This window comes from Lepus europaeus, chromosome 21 (genome assembly GCF_033115175.1).
Source record: "Lepus europaeus isolate LE1 chromosome 21, mLepTim1.pri, whole genome shotgun sequence".
Classification (NCBI taxonomy): Eukaryota; Metazoa; Chordata; class Mammalia; order Lagomorpha; family Leporidae; genus Lepus; species Lepus europaeus.
In genome coordinates this window covers 23,159,892-23,184,794 of record NC_084847.1, presented here as the reverse complement: position 1 = coordinate 23,184,794, position 24,903 = coordinate 23,159,892, and the positions used below count along the sequence as shown (strand labels likewise).

General features: G+C 45.8%; 1 protein-coding gene across 1 annotated transcript; it reads left to right on the top strand.

The window, feature by feature from the left end:
* Window positions 1–1,353: 1,353 nt before the first annotated feature.
* Window positions 1,354–3,240, top strand: LOC133750457 (sperm motility kinase 2A-like). The gene has a single exon (XM_062180061.1). The coding sequence runs from the start codon at window positions 1,354–1,356 to the stop codon at window positions 3,238–3,240; it is 1,887 nt and encodes a 628-aa protein (XP_062036045.1).
* The last annotated feature ends 21,663 nt before the right edge of the window (window positions 3,241–24,903 follow it).

The following is a 24,903-nucleotide window of genomic DNA, read 5'->3' as shown; positions in this document are numbered from 1 at the left end:
GTTTTTTGTCTATTTATTCTTTAAGAGCTTTAATTTTTTAAATTTTTTATTGTTAGTTTTCCTCCCCAACTCAAATTTTTTTCTTTTTATCTCTGTGTATTTAATTTAAATATCTTTTCTTTTTCTCTTTTTCTTGTTATATTTGTAATATAATATAGTGAATAGAATTAGTCTGTAGTATAGTAAATGTAGTGTTACCTGTTAGTTGCCTTATTCATTTGTTTCTGTCATTTTATTTATTTATTATCATGTTTATTTCATTCATTTGTTTTTGTTTTGTCACTTTTGATTATTTTGTTTGAATTAATGATTAGTATAGTGTAATTCACATAGAGTGTTTGTTCAATACATTAGCATAGTGAATAGAATTAATCTTAGTAATTAGTGTAGTTCATATCCTGTTGTTTTGTGTGTTCTTTTTAGTGCTGTTTATTTTGTTTTTTGTTTCTCTTTTCTCCTCCACAAATTTTTTTTATCTGCGTGTATTTTACTTAAAAATCTCATTTCTTTTTTATTTCTCTTGTCATTTCTTCTATTTATTTTCTGTTTCCATTTTTAATTGTTTCATTCTTGTGTATCTCACCTTTTTAATTTTTCCTCATCTGTAATCACTTTCTTTACATAGAAGGATTAGTATTGTAAGTTTGGTTATAAGAGTTGGTGTTTTACTTTCTGTTATGGTTTTCCATGTTTTTGTTTTGTCGCTTGATTATTTTGTTTGAATCACTGAGTAGTATAGTGTAATTCATATATACTGTCTGCTCAAAATATTAGCATAGTGAATAGAATTAATCTTAATAATTAGTATAGTTCATATACTGTTTTTTCTCTGTTCTTTTCAGTGCTGTTTATTTTGTTTTGTTTTGTTTTGTTTTTCCTCTTTTCTCCCCCTCAAATTTTTGTTTTATCTCTGTGTATTTTATTTAAAAATCTCATTTCTATTTTGATTTCTCTTGTTTGTTCATAATATCACATAATGAATTAGAATTGGTTTTATTGATTAGTACAGTGACGTTCATATACAGTTTTTTTGTCTATTTGTTCTTTAAGAGTTTCAATTTTTTTATTTTTTATTGTTAGTTTTCCTCCCAAACTCAATTTTTTTTTCTTTTTATTTCTGTGTATTTAATTTAAATATCTTTTCTTTTTCTCTTTTTCTTGTTATATTAGTAATATACGTATAGTGAATAGAATTAGTCTGTAGTATAGTAAATGTAGTGTTACCTATTAGTAGTATTAGCATATTGACTTATTTATTTGTTTCTTTCTCATTGGATTGCCAGGTCACCTTAGGTGCTGTAGGAGACTAGCCAGTGTTACTCCCAGTACACTAGACACAAAGATACCTCCACAATGAGTGGTGACAGATCCTCCCACACAGAGGAGGAGGTGTTCCGGGGATATGAGGTCCTCAGAACCCTTGGCAAGGGTAGCTTTGGCAAGGTGAAGCTGGCCCGCCATATGGAGAGTGGGACCATGTTGGCTGTGAAGATCATTGCCAGAGGGCACGGGGATTCCTCTGAATCCCCACAGGCAAGGGTAGAAGCAGAGATTATGAATTCTCTGCATCACCCTCACATTGTGCAGCTAATGCAGGTAGACTACACTGTGGAAAAAGCCTACCTGTTCATGGAGTATATTAGCGTGGGAGACCTTGGAAAGTTAGTGGCAGTGCGCGGCCACCTTCAGGAACAAGAAGCGTGTTGGTATTTCAGTCAGACCCTAGAAGCTATGGAGTACTGCCATAAGCAGCACATTGTCCACAGAGATATAAAATTAGAAAATCTCCTTGTGGACAGAAACATGTGCATTAAACTAATTGACTTTGGCTTAAGCAAGAGGCTGACTGAAGGCCAACAACTCAATTCATTGTGTGGCAGCCTTGAATACTGTGCCCCGGAAGAATTCTTAGGAAAAGAATTCGATGGATATAAGGCTGACGTGTGGAGCCTGGGTGTGCTCCTATACACCATGGTGAAAGGGTGGCTGCCCTTTGAAGGAGAGAGCTTTGTGTGCCTGAAGGAAGCCATCCTGGCTGGCTCTTACGTAATCCCCTCCTCTATAAGCGGAGAACTGGAGCAGCTGCTGGACTGGCTGATGACCTGTGACCCTGCTGAGAGGCCCACGGTGGCAGATGCTATGGGCCACAAGTGGCTCCACATGGAGCAGAAAGGGCCCAAACTGAGTGAAGACGCAGCCGAACACTCTCTGAGTTCAACCGAGGACGAGGACCTCAGTGGAAGTGTGGAGAGCCTGAGCTCTCAGGAGGGCCTCAGAGAACAGGACGGCCCCCTGTGGGGACAAGCCCAGCTAAAGGCTTCCCTCAGAGGAGAAGGAAGTGAAATGTACATGGGGTTCCCAGGTCCTTCGCATGTTACTGAAGGTCCGAAATACTGCTCAGGCCTCCTCTTCCAGCTGGGCCGTGAGGAGGAGGATGGCTGCTGGTGCCCTGCTCTGAGCTGGGGGAAATCCCAGGAGGGCTTCAGTGGAGCAGCAAGACCTGAGCTCACTGAAGTGGAGCTTCTAGCATCTCCGGAGGATGCTGAGGCCCAAAACTACCTGGTGGAGCTGGGCTTTCAGCTGAGCCATAAAGCAGCCTCCCTGACACCCAGTCTCCAAGCCAGCGTCATGTCCCTAGTGCTGCCTGAAGGTGACCAGTCGTCAGGGCTAAATGCCTGCCATGGAGCCTGCAGGATGGACGGTTCCCCACCTGGCATGATGATGATCCACACTCCTCACCCAGTCCTCAGGTACAACAGCGCTGTGTCCTCTGTGTCCACTCTCAGCACCAGCAGCAGTGAGACCTGCAGGTCAGATAGTCCCCACCCTGTCATAAGGAGGAGGACCTACATTCCTGGGCCAGTCCTCAGCTACAACAGCTCCTTGTCCTCCATAGCCACTATCAGCGTCACCAGCAGTGAGGCTGAGAGGACAGATGGTCCCCAACCTGGGATAAGGAGGAAGACCTACATTCCGTGGCCAGTCCTCAGGTACAACAGCCCTGTGTCCTCCATATCCACTCTCAGCTCCAGCAGCAGTGAGGGCTACTTAGCAGACAGGAGCTGTTCCCAGGGAGTGGCAGAGAATGAGAGCCTCCCAGAAAACCAACAGGACGAGGAGGCGGGGACCTTGCCTGCTAAAGCTGCCAAGAGCAAGGGCTGCTGGGGGGTCTGCAGGAGGATCCTGAACTGCCTTCTGCGAGTGTGCTGTATCCTGCCAGACCCAGAGGAAGACCTCTGAATTCAGAGGAGAAAGGTGGCCCCATAGCTTCATGCACTGGAAATGCCCAAGAGGAAGTTATGATCCCTGTCTGGGAGGAGGGATTGTGGGAAGGCCGTAAGAAATAACAGGCAGGGAGTGAAGGCAATGGGTCTCATAGGAGGAACTAGGATCAGGCGTCAGACCAGACCACACCACCAGGTCCTGTGTCTCATGTGCTTAGCAGCTGATCAGGTGAGCATAACCTCACTTCAGTGTCAGGTCAGTACATTTCTCAGTTGTCACATGGTTCAAGTATTCAGCAGAATAACACTTTTATTGGTTAGCATCCATGACCATTTGCTAGACACCAGAGAAACAGACACCTGACATTGAAACGCTGTAGTGAATGTATCCATTTATAAGGACTTATTATAGAAGCTCCTTTAGAAGAGGCATAACATACTGGGGCACAGTGCCAGCCTCAGGTGCCTTTCTCTATTTGGATTCTGAGGACAGAGCCACACTGTGTGCATTCAGCAGAACTTACAGAACTGTATGCATAAACATCTCCCTGATCTATAAAAAGTAGAAAAAGGAACAAAGAGACCAGGCCCTGGGACTTCCAAGAGCTGTACAAACCCTGCCTTCACGTCTACAAGGTGTGTGCAGCACAGGGCAAGTAACTCCCATATTCTGAGCCCTGGTTACCACTAAAAAAGTTGGGGAGAAGGCTCTGAAAAGTCCTTGTGACAGTTAGTTACTGGATGTTTGGGATGGAGTTTCTGGGATGACAAATCCAGCCATGTGCTTGCTCAGGGAAACCCTGCTTGGATGCATCCATGCCCAGGTACGTGTGGAAGATAAGCCTTCCTTCTAGCATGAATGCACTGGGCTCTCAGGTTATACTCAGTTTACCATCCTGTTTTGGGATGTGTGCAGGGGCCGCTGGCTGCTTGGGGGATGATTGGCAGCTGCTGGCCCCAGTGGCCCACTTAGGTATGTGATGTCTGGGGTCACTGTCAAGTCCAGCCTAGTATTGGCAGCTATAGTCAAATTGAGTAACTTTGGTCTACATTGATAGATATTGGGGGGATTCTCTTACCTTTTAAATTATGCTAATAATACAAAACACAAATATTACTCTTTTAACCCTTTTTAAGTATGCAGTAGTGGCATGAAGAGCATTCACATCACCACCACTCCTCTCCTCCACATGAAACACTCCCCATCCCCCTCCCCAGCCTCTGGCACCCCCAGGTCTACTCCTGTCTCAAGCATTATGCAGTATTTGCTCTTTTTAAAATTTCATTGTATTTGCTCTTTGAGAGGCAGAGAGACAGGCAGAGCTCCCATCAGCTGGTTCACTCCTTGCAGGCCTGTAATGCCAAGTACTGGACTGGGCTGAAGCCAGGAGCTGGGAACTCAATTCAGGCCTCTCATGTGCATGGAATGAACCCAATCTCATGAGCCATCAGCTGCTACTTCCCTGTCTGCAACAGAAGAAAGTTGGAGTCAGGAGCCAGAGCTGAGAGTGAAACCCAGTAACTCTGACAGGGTACACAGGCATCTTAACTGCCTGCCCTTGGTGTTTGTCTTTCTGTGGCTGCCTTGTATTATCCAGTCCTCAGGGTTCATGCCTGCAGTAGCAAGTGTCAGAATATCCTGCCTTTGGAAGGCTGAATAATACTCCGTAGTTCAGTTGGACCACATTGTTTTCCCACACTCACTTTCTTTTGATGGTTTCATGGGTTGTTGGCATATTGGGGTAATGTGAATAATGCTGCTGTGAACATGGGTACAAATTACTCCTTGAGACCCTGTCTTCAATTCTTTTATTATGTATGTACTCATGTATTTGAAAGACACTGTGACTGAGAGAGAGCTCTGCCTCACTCCCCAGATGGCCACAACAGTGAAGGCAGGCCAGGATAAAGCCAGGAGCCCTGCATTCCATCTAGGTCTCCCACATAGTTGACAGAGGCCCAAGAACTGGAGCCATAATCTGTTGCCTTCCCATGAGTATTAGCAGGAAGCTGAATTGAAAGCAAATTAACCAAGACTGGAACCAGACATTCCAGTATGGGATGTGGACCTCCCAAGTGACAGTTTAATTGGATGCACCACAACACCCACCTCCGTTTCCAATTCTTGGAGTCATATACCTAGATATATGTACACCTAGATGTATATATACCTAGATGGATTACTTGATAATTCAATGTTTAAAAATTTGGGTGGCAGTTCTCTTTTGTGGTGTAGCAGGTTAAGTCACCACTTGGAACACCCACACTGCATATTGGAGTCAGTTCATGTTCCAGCTGCTCTACTTCCAATCTAGCTCCCCACTAATGCATCTGGGAAAGACATGAAGGTTGTCTCAAGTACTTGGGCCCCTGCCACTTACATGGGAAACCCAGAAGAAGTTCCTGCCTCTGGCCTGGCCCAGCTTGTTTGTTCTGGTCATTTGGGAGGTGAAGCAGTAGATGGAGGAGTCTCTCTGTCTCTCTCTTCCCACTCCCTGCCACAGACTTTGCCTTTCAAATCAATAAATCTTTTTTTGTTTATAAGGAAATAGCTTTATATTTATTTTTAATTTGAAAAAAAATTATTAATTTGAAAGGCAAATGTACAGAGGCAGAAGCAGAGAGTGAAAGAGAGACAGAGACAGAGACAGAGAGAAAGAGAGAGAGAGAGAGAGAGAGACAGAGAGAGAGGTATCTTCCATCTTCTGCTTCACTCCCCAAATGCTCACAACAGCCATGGCTGGGCCAGGCTGATGCCCAGAACTTGGAGCTCCATCCTGGTCTCCCAAGGGAGTGGAAAGAACTCAAGTATTTGAGCCATCACCTGATGCCTTCCAGGGCACACATGAGCAGGAAGATGGAATGGGGACCTTAACTTAGAGTCCAGGCACTTGGATATGGATGCAGACCTCCCAAGTAGTGTTCTAGCTGCTCCGCCCATTTGCCTGCCACAATGTTTATTTGCTGAACTGTATCCCATAGCTTTCTGTTTTTTATTTCTTAGGAGCACATCCCAGGTCCTATAAACTCAAGGGTAGGGGGTTGAAAAAGTCATGGGACAAAGCAGGTAGCTAGGTTCAGACCATGGAGCTGGAAGTCACTGAACCCCTGCCCCATGCAGTTCTAGCCTACTTGTCCACCAAACAACCCTTCCTGGGACACATCTCCTTTCCCTGTGATCTGAGGGTGAGAGGCCAAGTGAGTAGCCACTTTCCTTCCAACCTCACACACCAGCAACACTGGGAAAAACAAGCTCTTCAGCTGGAGACCAGGACAGAAGGAGGTGCTACCACTCCTATTCCCCTCCCCCAGCTGTTTATGCTGCTGGCCACTCCCCAGTATGCGCATGCAAATGTGTTCTTTCACCTTTCTAATAAACTTCCTCATACTGGGCAGTGTATATGTGCCTGTACTTAGAATGCCTCTCTAAAAGAGGCACAGACCTGGAATACACATTCAGCCCCACTTACTCCACTTCTTATGGGTGAGCCAGCCAGGTGTCTGAGAAAGCCCAACAGTGAACTGAAAAGGCAACAGTGGTAAGTAAAATTCAATTTGTCTCTGTCTCAGCTGTACTAAGCGTTTACCTCCTTGTGAAAATTCAAAAGTGTCTCCCTCAGCCTCACTGCTGTTGATCTCAGGCATCTGTTAAGATGCAGTTGGGGGCACCTTTTTCCTAAGTTCGTAGCTGTAGAGGATGAAAGGTGACTATGAAATGTGTTTGTAAGGAGGATCTGGACAGAGAAACGGGATGAGAGTCAGCCAGTTTGTGGCCATGTGCCCAAAATCTGTGTTTCTAGCTTGTAGTGTTTTTAAAATTCATTCTCGCTGCTGAAAAACCTGGAACTCAGCATTTAGTTTCTACTGGATGCAATACACCTGGCTGAAAAGTTCTGTCTTAAGATTTTGAATCATGGTGTTTTCCCTATTAAGATGGGCAGTTGGGCCAAGCAACTCACCTTTCACTAGCAAACGTCTCTTCATCTGACTGGAGTGGTCCTCAAAACAGGTGTGCAATGTATATGTGCCACACCCCCTGTCAGCAGGTGGTACTTCCTAACAAGGCAGGAGTTCCTCATCAGGAGCCGAGGGAGGGACTTTGCCCAACCATGGAAGCCTCAAGTGTGGCTTCCGTTTTTCAGTGGAAGCTGGAAATGGACCCCACTTGACCATGGTGGACCCCATAGCTGGTGCAAGCCATGTACCTAGTCAGCAGCACTACAATTTATCTTAGCTTTATGCTGGTTTCTGCTGCCCTGGAATACACACCCAGGCGCGGGTTTCAATGCTACCTGAGGTCACAAGCTCTAGATATGCTGGTCCTAGCCCCAGAGAATGTTCAGGGCACAGAAGCTTCAGGGCTTACAAACTCTAGCAGCTGGTCCTCAGGCTTAGGCTGTGTTATTTTTACAACCCAGGAGCTTTTCCTCCTGGCATGTGGAACAGTGCCCCACTAGAGATCGGTTTCTTGCAGAGATGACATCCATAAGCTCATGTTGGATGCTGGGAAAATGCCCCAGTTATACATGTGTTTGCTCCCGAGTGGGTTGGCACCTTTGTGAAAGCAGCAGCACTCTTCAAATGGCCAGCTTATGTAAGGCATGCTCATTCAAACAATTTAATCTGGGCATTGGGCAATGAAGATACCCTTAGATACAGATCAACCCATAGGGAGCCCTGGAGGCAGGCTGCTTAAAACCGAAAACCTCAAATTGGTGTTTAAAAACTTTGTAATGTATCCAATACAACTAGTACAAGGGATCTGAATCACATGTATAAGCATAACAAGGTTTGTCTTCTCAGGTTCTACAGAAACTTCAGCTGTATATGATTCCTCATTCATCCCTGTGGACTCACTCCGAAGGGTACAGTTTCAAAAACCTCTAGAAAATTGAGATACCGAGTGGTTTACTGACGGCAGTAGTTACATGAAGTACAGAGTTAAAAGGCAGGTTATGCCATGGTGGGTCTTCCTCAGGTCATACAATCTCAGACATTGCCAACTAGCACTTGATTGCAAAAGGCCAAACTTACTGCTTTAACTAGAGCCTTGCAATGAGGGAAGAGCTAATGAGTTAATATGTATGGGCTCCAGTTTGTTTTCCTTGGGTTCCATGCACATGGAGCAATTTGGAAAGGAAGAGCCCTCCTGACTGCAAAGAACTCTCCCATTAAGTAAGGAGAAGAGATGTTAGCTGTCCTTCAGTAGCACTGGAGTCTTCAGAAAGTGGTTGTCATTCACTGCAGGGGACACAAGAAAGCCTGATAGCCATGCTATTCAGGGAAATGTGCTAGCAGATAAGGCAGCAAAAGTCGCTGCTGCACAGCAGGTTCTAGAAATAGCTTTACTACCTGAGCTTTTTGGTCACTAAATATCCTCACTGCATGAGCCCTGTCATAGAATCATCTCAAACCAGGCCACATGAAGGATGCCAGTGGAGGTAGGCGTTCAGTCATAAGGCCATGTGCTGAATGGAGGATTATTAATATATGACTCTCACTGTTCTGGAAGAGGCAGTTTAATGCCAGGAGTTCCTTGGGTATTTGGAGGTAAAGGCTGCATACTGTCATAAAAACAATACCTCAGCATGTGGTTTAGGTTTTTCTTAGCTCCATGCCCCTTGGAGACTTAGTCATCAAATAAACTAAAAAAGCTAATCATATTCTTCAGATAATCCTGGCTAAGCTTTGCCAAGAGACCTCAGAAACATGCCTTAAATTCTCACCTACTGCCCTCAGGATGAAAGTGGCACCTAAGGCTGTTTAACTAAAATGCTGTATAAAAGGTTGTCTTCACCTCTGACGTTCTCTTTGACTCAGGGATACAGGATCAGATGACAGTTTATTATTAATCTTTTTCCTGTACAAGAGGCTAATGGATGTGGTAATAAACTTCTCACAGTGCCAGGTCCCAAAAGTCATGAACAGCCTGTCCCCAGGAGACCAAGGCTTAAGAGACACTTGGAGCAAAGACTCTTCCTCTGATCCACTGCAGCCTAAATGAAAGGGATCCTACCAGGTGCTCCTCAGCACTCCTACTGAAGTCAAATTCAGGGCATCCCAAGCTGGGTACATTTGTCAAGGGTCTCAGTTCTACCTCTTTAGTCTTCGCAGGTGCACACAGAGAACAAGTCTGCTCACTCCTGTGAATGCATCGAAGATCTCGAATACATCTTCAAAGGGCAAAAGGGTGAGTAAAATCTTTGCTTTTATCATATCGAACCTGCTACACTTAATGGCACACATGTTTTACCTATCTTTTATTCTCTCAGGAGGCTCTGTTGTGAGGAAAATTCCATAGTTCTTGTAGTATGATAGTAGGAGGTCCTGCTAGGCCATAGAAAACCATTTAAAAATCTGTTTATTGTGTGGGCCAAACTAGAGCCTACACTTCAGGCCAGATTGAATGGCAATTGCTTGAGTCCGTGGGTGCTCTAAGACAGTCATGGACAACTAGCTGGCCATAAAATGCATACTGGCAAAACCAGGAGCATGTGCAGCGATTAATGGAATCTGTGGCATCTACTCTTAACAGTTGTATATTCACTGAAAAGGATACTACCAGTCTTTATGCCTATGCTAGATGGTTTTATAATCTGGGCAAAGACAATCTATCAATGCCCATGTTTTGGGAAACAGTGGAATATACTCCTCCTATCTTGAAGGGGATTCAACTTGCAATTTATCTTTTTTCCAATTATGTTCATCCTGATTGACAAACTTTTCTGTTTCCAAATTCGACAGGTTCTCAAAATGATGATGACCATGCGGGGCAACAGCGATTGGCCGTGACAGATGAAAATTTCCCAGCTCATGAGATGGATCGATTAGATGAGATAAGGAGAGGTTTCCGAACCCTGGATAGGTAGGGACAACGCCCCTGGCCAGCAGGAAGTAGCTACAGAAGACGGATCATCATCCTTCAGCACCCCCTTAAGATGAAGGGTCGGAAATCTCTGCGGGGGGATGAGATGGGATAAGGCAGGTAGCTAGCTTAGGGCCACAGAGCTGGAAGTCCCAAGTCCCAAGCCCTCGCCCCGTGTAATTCTATCCTACTTGTCCAATGAACTGCCCCTTACTGGGGCATGTTTCCTTCTGGGTGGGGCATGTACCATGTGAATAGCCACCACACTTCTACCTCAAAAGCAGCAGCACTGGAAGAAGTGTGTCCTGCTCTTGGGAGATGGATGCTGAGGTGCTCTCTCTCCACTTCTCCTCTCACATCAGTTTTCTTCTTCTGGCCAACTCCCCACCCACACTCACGTTTCCTTGCTTTATCACCCCTTAAATAAATGTTATCATTTTGTGTACTGTATATGTTTCTGTGCTTCAAATGCTTATCTCAGTAGAAGGCAAGGATCTGGAATAAAATTAGACTCCACTTCAGGGTTAAGGTTCTGTTTGCAACAGAAGGATCCCATATCAGAGGGCCAGTTCAGGTCCTGGCTACTCCACTTTCTATGCAGTTCCCTATTTAAGCACACTCTGGGAAGGTAGCAGGTGATGGCCAAAGAGCTTGGGCCCCTACCATGTGGGAAAGACAGATGGAATTCTGGGATCTTAGCTTCATCTTGGCCAAGCTTCAGCCATTGTGTCTGTGTGGGGAGTGAACTAGTGAATGGAAAATGTGTTTGTGTGTGTGTGTGTGTGTGTGTGTGAGAGAGAGAGAGAGAGAGAGAGAGAGAGAGAGAGAGAGAGACTCTGCATTTCATATAAAGAACAACAAACATTTTTAGAAAACAGATTATACCAGGAGGTGGGGATCAATGGTGGCTATCTAAGAGCCTGCCTACACAATTCAGGCCATGAATGAACCTAGAATGTTCTGTGTGGCACCCGAAACATGTAAACCATACAAGCAGAAACAAACTCTATGAACAAGGTGCCCTCCAATAGGTTTTCTACCTAATTTAATGGGAGGAGTGAGGCTCAGTGGTGAAGTGAGTTGGCATCGATAAGATGCTACTACCAGGGGAGCAAAATTGAGAACCTGGGCCCATCTCACTCTAAACACAGGCTTTTTCCTTTGCATTTCCCTTCTCTGATTCTCATTAGAGTGGTGTAAGAGACACACTTGGGGTGGGCATTTGGCTGAGGTTAAGATGCTCCTTGGGACTTCCATGTCCTATATCAGAGTCCTTGGTTTGAATCCTGGCTCTGCCTCCAACCCTAGGTTCCTGCTAGTGCACACCCCGGCAAGCAGCAGATGATGGCTCAACAACGTGGGAGACCCAGATGGAGTTCCAGGCTCCTGGGTGTTGCCTGCCATGGCCTGGCTCTTACAGGCATTGGAGATTGAGCCAGCAGTTGGAAGATATCTATGTCTCTCTTTCTTATAATAATAATAATAATAAATGAATAACATAATAAAAAGCCTAAACTCTGACACTGAGCAGGTGTTGGCAAAAGTTCATTCCAAGAATTTCAGCAAACAGTTACTAGAGATATGGGCAATTACACCTGTGCTTACATTGTCATCTCTTCTCAAAGCTGGCCTGGAGGCACCTGGGAAATGTCCCAGCTCAGTTAGTGGAGGAAATGAGCACCCAGTTGAGCCAGGAAAAGCCAGCTGGGTGGTTAAAGTGAAGGCAAAGACAGGATGCTGGCTCTGCCTCCTCCAATTCCATCACTTGGCATGTCACACATTGTGTGATCACACTGGCCCTGCCAACTCCACAGGCCATTTAGGTTTACCTATGGGTCAGGTGTTTAATTGGAGTTTAAAAAGCCCATGTCCCACTCTGGAGTGCTTGAGTAAAGTCTTGGGATTGGCTCTTAACTCCAGCTTCCTGCCAATACACAGCCTGGGAACCAACAGTGATGGCTCAAGTGATTGGATCCCTGAACGGGGTTCTTGGCTCCTGGTTTTGGCTTGGCCGAACCCTGGTTGTGGCTGGTATTTGGATAGTGAACCATCAGATGAAAGCTTGCTGGCTCTCTGCTGTTCAAATAAATACCTACATGCAAAATTTAAGTAAAATAATAAATTTTCCCATAATATTGCTAGTAGGCACTTGCTTTAACCCAGGGATACAGTAACAAGCAAGATGTGTTTAATTAGGGGCTTCTGTTGTGAAGCAGCAGGTTAAAGCGCCACCTGTAATGCCAGCATCCCATGTCAGAGCACTGCTTCAAGTTCTGATGCTCTGTGTCTGATCCAGCTGGTGTATATCTGGGAGAGCAGTGAGGTATGGCCTGAGTGCTTGGCTCCCTACCACCTACATGGGAGACCCCAGTGGAGTTCCTGGCTCCAGGCCTAGTTCAGCCCTGTTTCAGCCATTTGAGGAGTGAAACAACCAATGGAAGATCTCTCTCTCTCTCTCTCTCTCTCTCTCTCTCTCTCTCTCTCCCTCTCTCCCTCCCTCCCTCCCTCCCCCAAATCCCTCTTTCTCCCTCTCTCTACATTTTAAGGAAATAATCTTTTTTTTAAAAAGATTCAGTGATCCAACCATCATCCCCAGACATGCATGTTGATTGCTAAGCATTCACCACCAACTACAGCTAGTGGAGCTGTGTGATTTGGCAAGCTTGCAGCCTTGCAAAATAAAAGTCATCACCCCCACTTTACAGAGAGGGAAAAAGCACAGTCCGACATTTGCCATAGGTGAAATTGGTATAGAGAAGGCCCTACATCCAAGTTTAGCCTGATAGGGCTGCCAGAGTTAGCCAAGAAAAAAACAGAAGTACCTGAAACAATAACACCCAAATGCCCAGTTCCATTTGCATGCTACATAAACATTGAATGACCCCTTAGTGTAATCATATCCCAAATGTTCCATGGAATGCAGTATATTTGTTGTAAGTTTCTTATCCAACCATCTGGCATGTGAATTGATCTGGGTTGATCAGAAATGCAAATGCATCTAAATATTGCATAGAATGTTAAATAAACTCACAAATTATGCATTGGTCAACTGTTGTGAAAATTCATCTGGGAGTCCTGTATTTTTTTAAAAGATATTTTAAAGATCTATATATTTATTTGAAAGGCAGAGTGACAGCACAGGAGGGAAAGACGGAGATATGTTCCATCCACTGATAGACTCCTGAAATTCTTGCCATGGATGGGGCAGGGCCAGGCTAGAGCAGCGAGCCAGGGACTCATTCCAGGCCTCCCATGTGGGTGGCAGGAACCCAATTACTTGAGCCCTTGGCGTTGCCTCCCAGGGTCTGCATTAACAGGAAGCTGGAGTCAGGAGCAGAGCCGGGCATCAAACACAGGCACTCTGATGCATGACAGAGGCAGGGAAACTCCACTTTTTGAATAAGTTATCCTTTTTTTAAAACTCCCTGTGGTACTGAGTAAAAAAAAATTCAATTTGGCATATTTGTGTGGTCTATTTGGGTTCTCTGTTCTGTTTGTCTATGTCTGTCCTTTTTCTAGTGTCACAAATTCTTGATTACTGCCTCTACATAGTGAGACTTGACATTGACTGCAGTGAATCTTCCCACTTTGTTCTTCTCACTCTCTCAAGACTGTCTTAACTATCCATATGAATTTTAGAATAAGTTCACCTAGACCTACAAAAATCTTGCTGGGATAATGATGGAATTGCATTAGAGTTATTTACTAATTTGGGAAAATCAGTACCTTTATTACATTTACCCTGTAATCCATGGGGCACAGTACAGTCTCCAGTTCTTTAAATGCACTTCACCTTTTTAAAATCAGTATTTTGTTATTTAGAGTGTACAATATTATACATAGTTTGTTAATACTATACATAAGCATTTCATTTTCTTAGATGAGTTGAAAATGCTATAGTTAATTTCAGGTTCTATATCTCCATTGTTAGTATTCAGAGAGAGAATCAAATTTTTCATGTTTTGAAGCTGGAAAACTTGCTAGGGAGAGAGAGGGAGAGAGAGAGAGAGAGACTCAGGTAGCATGGCCCTTTGCAGTAGCCAGGAGAGGCCAGGCCCACACAGCTGGGACAACCTGTCCCCAAATCATCATGATATGAAGAGAGCAAGTCCCACTCACCTGGACCTGAATCCATCCCCGTCTCCTGAACTTGCTTCCTGCCTAGAAAACACACTCCAGCTCAGCCGGTCACTTGACACAGGAGTGGCCTCTAACTGCTGTAGAATATGGAAGGAGCAGTGCTTGGCAATGGTGACATCATGGAGTGCAGTCACAATGGTACCCTCCTAGATCAGCAGGTCTCAGGGTCAGGGTTCCCAAACCCTGCGGAATCAGAATCCCCCAGCAGTAGGGCCTGTGGTCTCTCCTGGAATCAAGAGAAAAGGGCAGATGTGTGGGAGGTGTGTCATGGGCTCAGATGTCCCGGTGCCCTCTGTCACCCGCTGGACAAGGTCCCGGGTCCCTGCCATACTCCATCCTCCTTTTCCCCCTCTACAATTATATTTTGCATTGACTTTTGAGCATTTGCATTTTGGATTAATATGAGTGCAATGGGTGCCCTCACAATTGGCATACAACTACCTGAGGTCCCCGTACTTTGCCCACCCTTGCAATGACCAGAACTGGGGACTCCCAGTGGCCACAACCTCCTGCCACACGACAGGCCTACCCTAGCACTGCTGATCCAGGCTGTGCCTCTTGCCCTCCTCCTGGCTTCTCCTTGCTGCTGCTGTTGCTGTTGGGTATCAGAGTCCAGGGAATAGGGGGAGGGGGAGGCAGGCTGCCTGCCACCTGCCTGGGACCTTGAGCCAGCAGGGACCAGACTCTCTGCAGGAGAGACAAGAACTCTGTCCTGGACACAGGCAAGACACTGGTGCTGACCACACAGAGGCTGATGGTGTCAGTAAGCATGTGGGAGTCAGGAGCACCCACAATCCCTAGGGCTCCCAGAAGAGGGACATCCATGTCTGGGGGAGACCTTCACTGTCAGCACCATTAGGCCCCTTCCAGCTCCTCTGCCAGGCATGGTTACCTCTGGCTCCTGCAGGGGCAGTGAATGCCTTGCAGGATTTGTGGAGCCTCCTGGGTCCTGCTGTGGCCAAGCTCCTCACTACTCTCCCTGTCCTGGGGGCCTGAGCTGTAATATCCCACTGGGGACAAGTATGAGCCTGTGTGTGCATGTGCATGTACATGTGCACAAGCCCATGTGTGTTCCCAGCTATGCAGGTTCCATTGCTGCTGTTGTATTCACCAGTCTCCTCACCACCCTTGTCTGGTCTTTCCTGAGATGAGGATGGAGGGAGGCCAAAGGCATGGTCCTGTGAGGAAGCTGGGCCCTGGCTGGAGGAGGTGAGTGTGGTGTGGTGCTGGGTGTGCTCTGCAGAGCAGGGATCCATACCCCACCCCAGACATCACCACATTCAGGGGCTCCAAGGATGGACCACTTCCCAAGGTCTCAGGCAGCTGGGTTACCAGGAGCTGCTGACCAGGCCATGGGTTGAATAATACAAGAAAGATGGGAGAACTCACTTCAGGGACATTGCTTCTGTCACTCAGGGGGTCATATGGGGGCACCTCCGATCTGTCATCCCCTCCTCTGCCATCCGCCCTCATCATTGGAGACTAAATAGTGCAGAGTCATGGTGAACATGTCCCTGCAGCCTGTCCTACCCTCCCGAGGCCCCACAGGGTCCCACCCCCTGCTCCTTAACCCTGACTCATGCTGTGATAACCCCACATCATTGCTGGCTTGGCCAAGGCATGTGGCCACCAGGGTTAAAGAAACAACACAGCTCCTCCCACACAGAGGAGCCTGAAGCCTCCCAGCCCTGCTCCTGCCAGGACAGTCATTCAGGCCTCACCTAACCTGTGCTTAGTCTTGGATCCCACTACACTCCTGCCTGGCAATTCCACATCATTCCCTCACAGTCCTCCTTGTACTGACCTCCTGTGAGCTCACAGCTTGCCCAGGAACTGAGCCCACAGTGTCCAGTGTCTCCATGGACTGCACTTCCAGTGTCTCTGCTCAGGACAGGCCACCAGCGTCCTTGTCCCAAGGAGACTCTTCATGTCCATGAACTCACCAGTTGTCACCATCACCCAGTGGTCCACTTCTTCAGTTGTCAAATTATAGTTATATAGTAATTATTCTTAGTCAATTTGTATCTGTGCTCTAGGTTGAATCCAAGATTTTGTTCAAATAATTAAAAGAAGCAATATTTATAGAAGATAATTCACATTTTCCATTTCTAATGTTTATGTGTCCTTCAACAAACACTGTGTCATTTCTGTGAATCCATAAAGCATCTTGTAATTTCTGGTCCATAACATGAAGCATTTATTGAATGAATGAGTTCTTTTGAAACTACCAAGTGTCTGTTGCAAGATAAAACAGTGTAAAAAAGCTCAAATACAAAAATATTTTAATACTTTGTGAAATATACAGTTATAGAATTCTCTAAATATTACCTATAAAATTAGTTTCTCATTTGAAGTTATTCTATTAAAACACAAATAACACATTGACAATAACCCTTGTCATCTAAGAATAGCCCCCATCAATACTAGAAATCCCAAACACATAAAAATCCTACAGATATTATTTAGATATTTAAACCAAACTATGATCATAGTAAACACATTCATTGATCAAGTTCAGTATGTTGGAATTGTGGCTTAGAGACACTAAGAACACAATTATAGGTGTAGTTTCGCCTATAATTTTCATAAATCTTCTAGCATAGCCCCCTCGCACTGTCTTTGTGCACCCATTCCATATATATGGTAGTGCGGCACACATCATACTGAAGACTACTTCCCTTCATTACTTAGCTGTTTATATATGTTACTGAAAAACAGGCCAAAATTTAATGCCAGTGAAGACAAAAATGTAAAATTAAAACAGAATCTTGAAAATACATTCTAATTTTTTGAATTTCATGAACACTATTTCATCTAAGCTAGCATCAAAATAAGCAGAATTTAAATATCAATAAGAAAGGTGAAGGATCGACCATTCCTAAAATATTCATAAATATTTTCAATAAAAAGAAAATCACTTTGTCAGTAAAGAAATAATGTCATCTCTCTTGCCAATTTTAGAATGCCAGAGATTTGAAGATAAGTGTGCAGTATAAAATATTTGTACCATATTGTAAAATGCAGGTTAAAAATTGTAATTTTCCTGTGACTATATAAGGGAATTTTTTCACAGTGCTATTATGTTAATATTTTAAAGGGATCATCTAGGTAAACGTAGTGTAAACAGCAATATACTTGAATGACTAAGGTTTGTTCCCACTGTGTAAACTACAGCCCATACTCACACGGTTTACCTGGCACTGCTGCTCGTCATCATGATCGGTCCCTCCATTAGAGAGACTGCAGCACAGGATTCAATCATCTAAAACACTTTGAAGCACGCAGTGAGGTCCTTTAATCCATAAGCACCGCCCTCAGCTACTTCTCTGCTGGGAAACACATGAGCCAAACCTGTGATTCCCTCGCAGACTTGTGCAATGGCAACCAGAAGGCAGACGATCTTCTGGCAGGGAAAGTAAGATTCTGTGCTAGCCTTCCTGTGACATGTTTGCACGTTATGTGACCTAAACTATGACAACTGTATTTTAAGGACTTATTTTCTTTCTAGAGGAATGTTTAAAAGTGGAGTCTAGAATTAAAAAATGTCATCTATAATTCAGTAGTCTACCATCTGGGTTAAGTTGTCACACATGAGAACGTGCATTCCACAGGCAGAGCAAAAGTTAAACAGTTTCAGTCAAACTCCTTAACTGGCTTCTCTCTTCCTGTTGAGTTCTACTTCACTAGGGCTGGAGGGGAAAGAGAGGGGTGCTCCTCCAATCCACCCCCACCAGCTCCCACCAGGAGCAAGGGCTTTGTAAAGAGAAAGCTACACTCCACCCTGGAAACATGAACCTGCAGCAAGAACGTATCCTTTCTCTAAGGGAAGCCAGGCTGGGGACAACCGCAGGGAGGGAACCAGATGCAAATGCACAGCCCTGCTTCTCCTGGGTGGGGGCTCCCATTGGGGTTGCTCAGTGCTCCTGAGATTAGGGTGTCAGGCGCAAGCAAGTCAAAGCAGCTTCCACAACACACATCTCCTATCAGACCAGTGTTGGGGAGAAAGGCGTTTCAAAGGGTGTTTCGTGAAAAGTCCAAGTGGTTGCCAAAATTATACTCCAGTATGTATAAGGGAAAGCAGCTAAAATCTTAAATTGTTTAAAAAACCAGTATTTCAGTTAACCCCTGCAGTTACACAGCATATGTTTTCAAGATCAACGCAAAATCGAAAATTAGATACCACTGAAACAATAATGAATCCCCTCAGGAACCGGAGCCGTGCCCTCTGGGAAGCCGACAGGCCTCGCCAGACCAGTCAGGATCCAGGCTCCTCATTGAGCCTCTGCTCCCTGTAGATCTGAAAGCAAGGGACACATCCCCAGCAGGGGGCGCCATGGAGTCCGCTGCCCAGGAGTTGTCCCACCCCCTCCCCTGATGAAGTGGCACTATCACCACCAGCTGTCACCCCAAGGCAGCCCTTAGCTGCCTCAACCATCCTAGTGTCCCCCAAACAGGCCCAGGTGACTTCTGCTGTGTGCAGCACTTCCTGTTGTTGCATGCTTGCTGAATTCCAAGCCATGTTAGAAGACAGTGCCCCACACAAGCCCTCTTTGAAAACTTGTTTTCTCTCCTGCCTGCGCTGCACTTTTCATTTTTTAAAATAAGATGTTTATATTTTTGAGACACGGGGTGAGAGGGAGACAAGAGAGAGCATCAGTGCTTAGCGGCTCCAAGAGTTAATTGTATGCCTCCCCTCCCCCCACTCTACATTCACTCCTTCACCCATATGAAGCCGAGATTTACAAAGTGTATTAGAAATCGAGACTTGGGGTAGAAATAAAGAATGATTAAATCCAGAATAAAGCATGATTCAATCCAGAGGAAGCGCACGAACCCTCATTTTGGTGGTGGCAGGAATGATGGTTATGGTACGTACAGATTTGTGCAAAGATTTAATTTTAAGCTTTTGCCAAGTTGTCTTTTCTAGTTGAGGAAATTTAAATGGGGTAATTCAGCTACTGCATTTGACTACATTTTCTTTATCTCTGTAGCAATTTTTAAAATGCAAAGTGATTGCTACTGTTTTTCAAATTTTATCTGACAGACAGAAAGATATACACAATGGACAGACACACACCCACAGAGACAGAACAAGAGCTGCCCTCTGCTGCATTACTCCCCAAAGCCTGCCTCCAGCCAAGGGCTGAAACTGGGAGCTGGAAGTTCAATCCAGGTCTCTCATGTGGGTGGCAGGAACCCAAGCACCTGAGCCATCACCACAGCCTCCCTGGCTCTGTATTAGCGGGAAGCTGGCCTCATGGGCTGCTATTCGGAATGCAGCAATGCAGTTTATTATTTTTTTAAATATTTGTATTTAAATATTTAAACTCAGGCAGAGTTACACTCAAAAGAGAGGGAGAGACAGAGAGAAAGGTCTTCCATCCACTGATTCACTCCTTAAATGGCCATAATGGTTGGAGCTGGGCTGATACAAAGCCAGCAGCCAGGAGCTTCTTCTGGGTCTCCCTTATAGTTGTAGGGGCCCAAGCACTTGGACCATCTTCCACTGCTTTCTCAGGTCATTAGTAGAGAGGCTGATGGGAAGAGGAGCAGCCAAGACACAATTGGCGCTCTTATAGAATGTGGGTGCCACAGGCAGAGGCTTAGCCTACCACGCCATGGTGCTGGCCCCAAACCCAGGCAGTTTAATGAGTGTCCTAACCAGTGACTTAACTGCTGGACCAGATGTCCACCACATGATTCCTGTTTTAAAATGGAGAAGATCCCCAGTCCTGCATGAGACTGAGATACAGGAGCTAGAGAGCCCATGCATTATTGAAATGGGTAAAGAAATGTTTCTATTACTTTAGATGGAATCACAGATACATTAGATAATTACTGCTCAAGGCTACCAATATGAGAGACTTGATCTTTAGCAAAACATTGAAATCAACACTGGAATTAGCAGTCCTTGTGTCGAATTGCAAGTAGGTGGTTGACTATATCCAGCAAAAATAATTTTCATATCTTCATGGAATCTTGCTAAGAAGTATTAAAAACCTGTGAAGGATTTGTTTTAGAGGTAATATTCACTAATTTACTAATGTGAGAAAAGTCACATCCAGCACAGACCGTAACAATTGCAATATGCACATAAACTGTATTTTAACTTCCAATCTGCACCAGGCCCTACATAATTTTAACCCATGTATGATTCTTTTAAATTATCCCCATCAAAAGGACTACAGCTCACTTCCTGGTGGCCACGCTGCAAAGGCTGAGCACATGGATCTACCCTTCACCGTGACTGACATCAGTGAGAAGACTCCAGCCTTATTCATGTGGATTTCTGCTGCAATCCACAGGAACAACTTTTATGAAGCTAAAAGAAATGAGCCATTATGGAGTGAAAAGAAGAATTCTTTTAAAATTATTTTGGTAAAATACACATATCATAAAGTTATTATCTTAATGGTTTTTTAAGATTTATTTTGTTTGAAAAGCAGAGTTACAGAGAGTGAGTAAGAAAGGTCTTCCATCCTCTGGTTCACTCTCAAATGGCCACAACAGCCGGGGCTGGGCTGACCTGAAGATGAGCCTGTGAATGCTGCTTCTTGCCTTTTGCTCCTCAGTCTCTCCTCCCTTCCTCTGCACAATCACTCTCTCCGTCAGTCTCTCTCCCTTTGTCTCTGGGATTTCTTCTTTTCTGCACCCCACACGTTTTTGTTCCAATGATGTTTCCCTCAATCTTCCTCCTCACTCTTCCTCCCTCCCTCCCCCTCCCTCTCCCTCTGGGATTCTTTCACATCCTCTCCCTGGACTTTTCTGTGACTCAGGCCTTCAGGCCCTCTATTCCACTTTAGCCTTGTCTGTAATTCCCTTGAAAACTCACCTCTGCCCATTTCTCAATAAAGAAACTGCAGGACTTTGGGACTCACAGGGTTTGTCAATCAATCTGTTTCAAATTCAGTTTCTCTCTCTCTCTCTCTCTCTTTCTTTTTTGGACAGGCAGAGTTAGACAGTGAGGGAGAGAGAGAGAGAAAGGTATTCCTTCCGTTGGTTCACCCCCTAAATGGCTGCTACAACCGCGCACTGCGCTGATCCGAAGCCAGGAGCCAGGTGCTTCTTCCTGGTCTCCCATGCAATTGCAGGACCCAAGCACTTGGGCCATCCTCCACTGCCTTCCTGGGCCACAGCAGCAAGCTGGACAGGAAGAGTAGCAACCAGGACAGAACCGGCACCCCAACCAGGACTAGAACCCAGAGTACCGGCACAGCAGGCAGAGGATTAACCTAGTGAGCCACAGCGCCAGCCTAAATTCAGCTTCTCTTGGAGGCCTCCTGGAGTTGGTGCCACTGGGGAGCAGCTGGCAAGATGAAGTCAGGCTCCTGACAAAGCTTGGACCACTGGTTGCACCCTCATGGTCATTACCACCAGGAATGGCTGCCCAGCTCCAGCCTGCAGCAGCAGTTTCTGCGTAGGTTTGGGCTGTGTGAATCACATGGTGTCCACCCCAGGGGGATCAAGTGGCCCTCCCAGAAGCAGACACTTAGGCAAAGGCTGCACCACACAAGGTTTATTAGGGAAATCACTCAGACAGATAAGAGAGGAAGAGTCCTCATGGAACAGGGAAAACATTCAGAAAATGGGCATCAGGTGGCTTTTTGACTCTCAGGCACAGCCTGTTCCGGATAGCTGAGTGTCCTATTCCAATTCCACAATGGCTCTCCTGGAAGACAAAAGAAATTGGGATTGTTTCCCCCACTTACTGACTTCTCTCTTTCTACATTTGTCCTCCGTATTGTGTCTGCTCCTGGTGTGTTCCATGTGCAGCTGTACCTGTGAGTCCTTACACCACGCAAACCAACAGTCCTCACATCTCAGCCACAGACCTCTGCCTCCACCTGTGCACACATTTGCACACTTCTCTTTCACCTTGTAGGTAGGATTTGCATTTTATTACTAGAGAGGGGAACTTTGCCTTTTCTTAGGAAACAGGTTTTGCAAGTCTCTGGGTGTGAGCTATTGCACCTTCAGCTTTACCTAATGTACGTAATGAGCATCTCTTGGTGATCTTGATAGAGGACGGCTGCATATATGTACCAGATATTTGTAGAATACTTTTCCCATGGATTTAAGGTCTTCCTGCTCACAACGTCCTCAGAAACCAATAGGATTTCCATGTCACAGCTCCACAGAGCACTGTCCTCAGGGGCTGGGACAGCGTGGGCACAGGGAGAGAGACCCATATTGCCTGATGTGACCCTGAGAGACAGGGGTGTCTGGAGGAGCTGAGACTCCTGAGGCTTCTTGTTGTGAGGCAGAGCCAGCTGCCTGCTCATCTAGAGCCGACTTCATTGTCAGTATCCTTGGGCATCATAAACTCAGGCAGAACCTGGACACACCCATGAGACTCCTTCCCTTTTCCTTCAGATTGTGGACAGAGGGCTGTAGGGCAACAAGAGCACTCTGAGCAGGATGGTGCCCTGGCCCACACTGGGTCATGAGGACTCTCCTCCAGAAGCTCCGTGTGACCCCAGGCAGCCTCTACCTTCTCTGTTCACACCGCCTGTCCTGCTAGGTCAGCTTTCCAGCCCCCATCTTATGGAGCTCAATGTGACCCAATACAACCCCTCCTCATCTCCTCCTCCTCTTTGCCACCCCCTCATTTACACCCAGGAGATTCACTCCCTCTTTTACACCCTGGGGTCCTTCACTGGCACTTCCATTACAGTGACCACCAGCCCAGTGTGAGCGTTGTGAGTCCCTACCCTGCAGGACCCTGCACTTCTCAAAGCCAAGGCCAAGTCTCATCCCTCACAGAGCTGAGCATACCCCCCTCCCCCACACCGGGTTCCATGCTCTGCCAAACTGCTATTTCTGGCTTCTGTAGATGACTTCTTTCCTCATCTGAACAGACACCTGCACAAGATAGGGCTGTGGTGCAGCCCACTGTGTGCCCTCAGAATCAATCATGAGCAAAGTTACAGAGTCCTCAGGTAGCCTCACCCTTGAAATGCAAAGCCCGGCAGAATCACCCAGGACATTTTGTTGTAGGAATAAAAATGAGAGAAAAGATACAGGTACACTTTGCAAGTCAGTTCATTCAGGATAGATCATCCTACCAAATTCTGGATACAGAGGTGCTGGCCGAGGTCTTGGAAACCACCAGGGTGGAGGAGGTGGCGGATAGCCCATGAAGGATTCTCTGTAGCCCCCCATGTGGTAGGGCATGTAGGGTGGTCTTGGGAAAGGAGGAGGTCCTCCTGCAGCCATGTTGACCTGCAGAGCAGAAGTTAACATTTTGAAGTAGATTAATATCATGGACAACACCAATACCAACACAACTGAATCACAGTACAGCAGGTGATAATGGCTGGTGCCTTCCTCTCCACCAGGTATTAAGTAAGCAGCCTCAGCACCACAAAACTCTCCTGTTCCCCTGGATCCCCACATCTTGAGGAGTGAAGGGAAGTCACAGGATGAACTGCTGTCACCACACATCACTGTCCATGTCTGCAGAGGTATGTCCCAGAGAAACAGTGCCATGGCAAAGTGATAAAGACACACACTCCATACAGACGATCTCCATGCCAAGGACTACCCAATATATCCACAGACATTTCCTGCACATTAAAAAGAGATGATTGGAGGAGGGGAAAGTCCACTGTGCACACATTTGAGGGCCTCTCCCATTCTTCTCTGCTTCCCTCCCTGGCTGAGGGTCTCCTCACTGGGGGTGCTGGCCCTGGACACAGGATCTCCTGGGGAATGCAGATTCCTGGTGTCTTGCAGGGAAACTGGGATTGTGATTTTCCAGAAACCATGTTACCCACTGGAGTTAGGTAGGCATGTGTATTGGTCTTAATTCATAGGCAAGGCTGAATTGGAAGTACTCTGGGAGATGCACACTACTTTGATCTCCTAGACAAACAAGGTGGGAAATAAGAAAGTTAAAACAAGGTACATTTTCATTTCAAACTACTGATGTCTTGTGACATCTGAATGGAGAATCACCAACATCAGCATCTACACACGTCACACGTCACACCTGCATATGGGAACATCAATTAGGCTCTCCTGGGAATTGGCCTTGGAGGTAAATGCTGATGAACATTCTTCACTATCTCAGAGCAGGGGCGCATTTGCTGTTATGCAAACATGATCCCTGAGGCTTCAGAATATTCCACAAGGGCCCCACTGGAGGGTTTCCTGCACAGCCCATTTACCAAGAGAAATGAGACAGTGATTTGCTTTGTCCAAGAGCATTCAAGATTGCAAAAACCACAAAAAGTCATGGTTTCTGTGGGTGAAGATGTTCTGAATGGTTAAACAACCTAAATCAAAACAGGAAAGGAGTTATTTTATTCCAACAATGAAATGGGGCCTGGCCACCTCCCAGGTTATAGAAGCTTGGTGGGAGTCACTGTGCCATGAGGCTGAAGGTCACAGCCATCTTCTCTGCCCGTGATTTCCAGAAACTGACAAGCAAACCTTCAGGCTTCAGCCTGTAAAGCACCAGCACAGATGCTGAGCTGGAAAAGGAGAGGCCCACAGGCTCATGGGGGAAGGCTTGGCTGCTTTGAAAAGTTACACAGAAAAGGGATCACAGCACACACAAGTCAGAAAATAATGGAAGAGAGTGCTGTGTACACAATGATCAGGCTTCAGGAAATCATTACAAGGAAAATGACCACAGCGATTACCTGTTCCTTCCTGGTGTCCTCAGCAGGG

Excerpts from the sequence above, each read along its gene's own strand:
- LOC133750457 (XM_062180061.1), top strand. The coding sequence starts at position 1,354 with ATGAGTGGTGACAGATCCTCCCACACAGAGGAGGAGGTGTTCCGGGGA.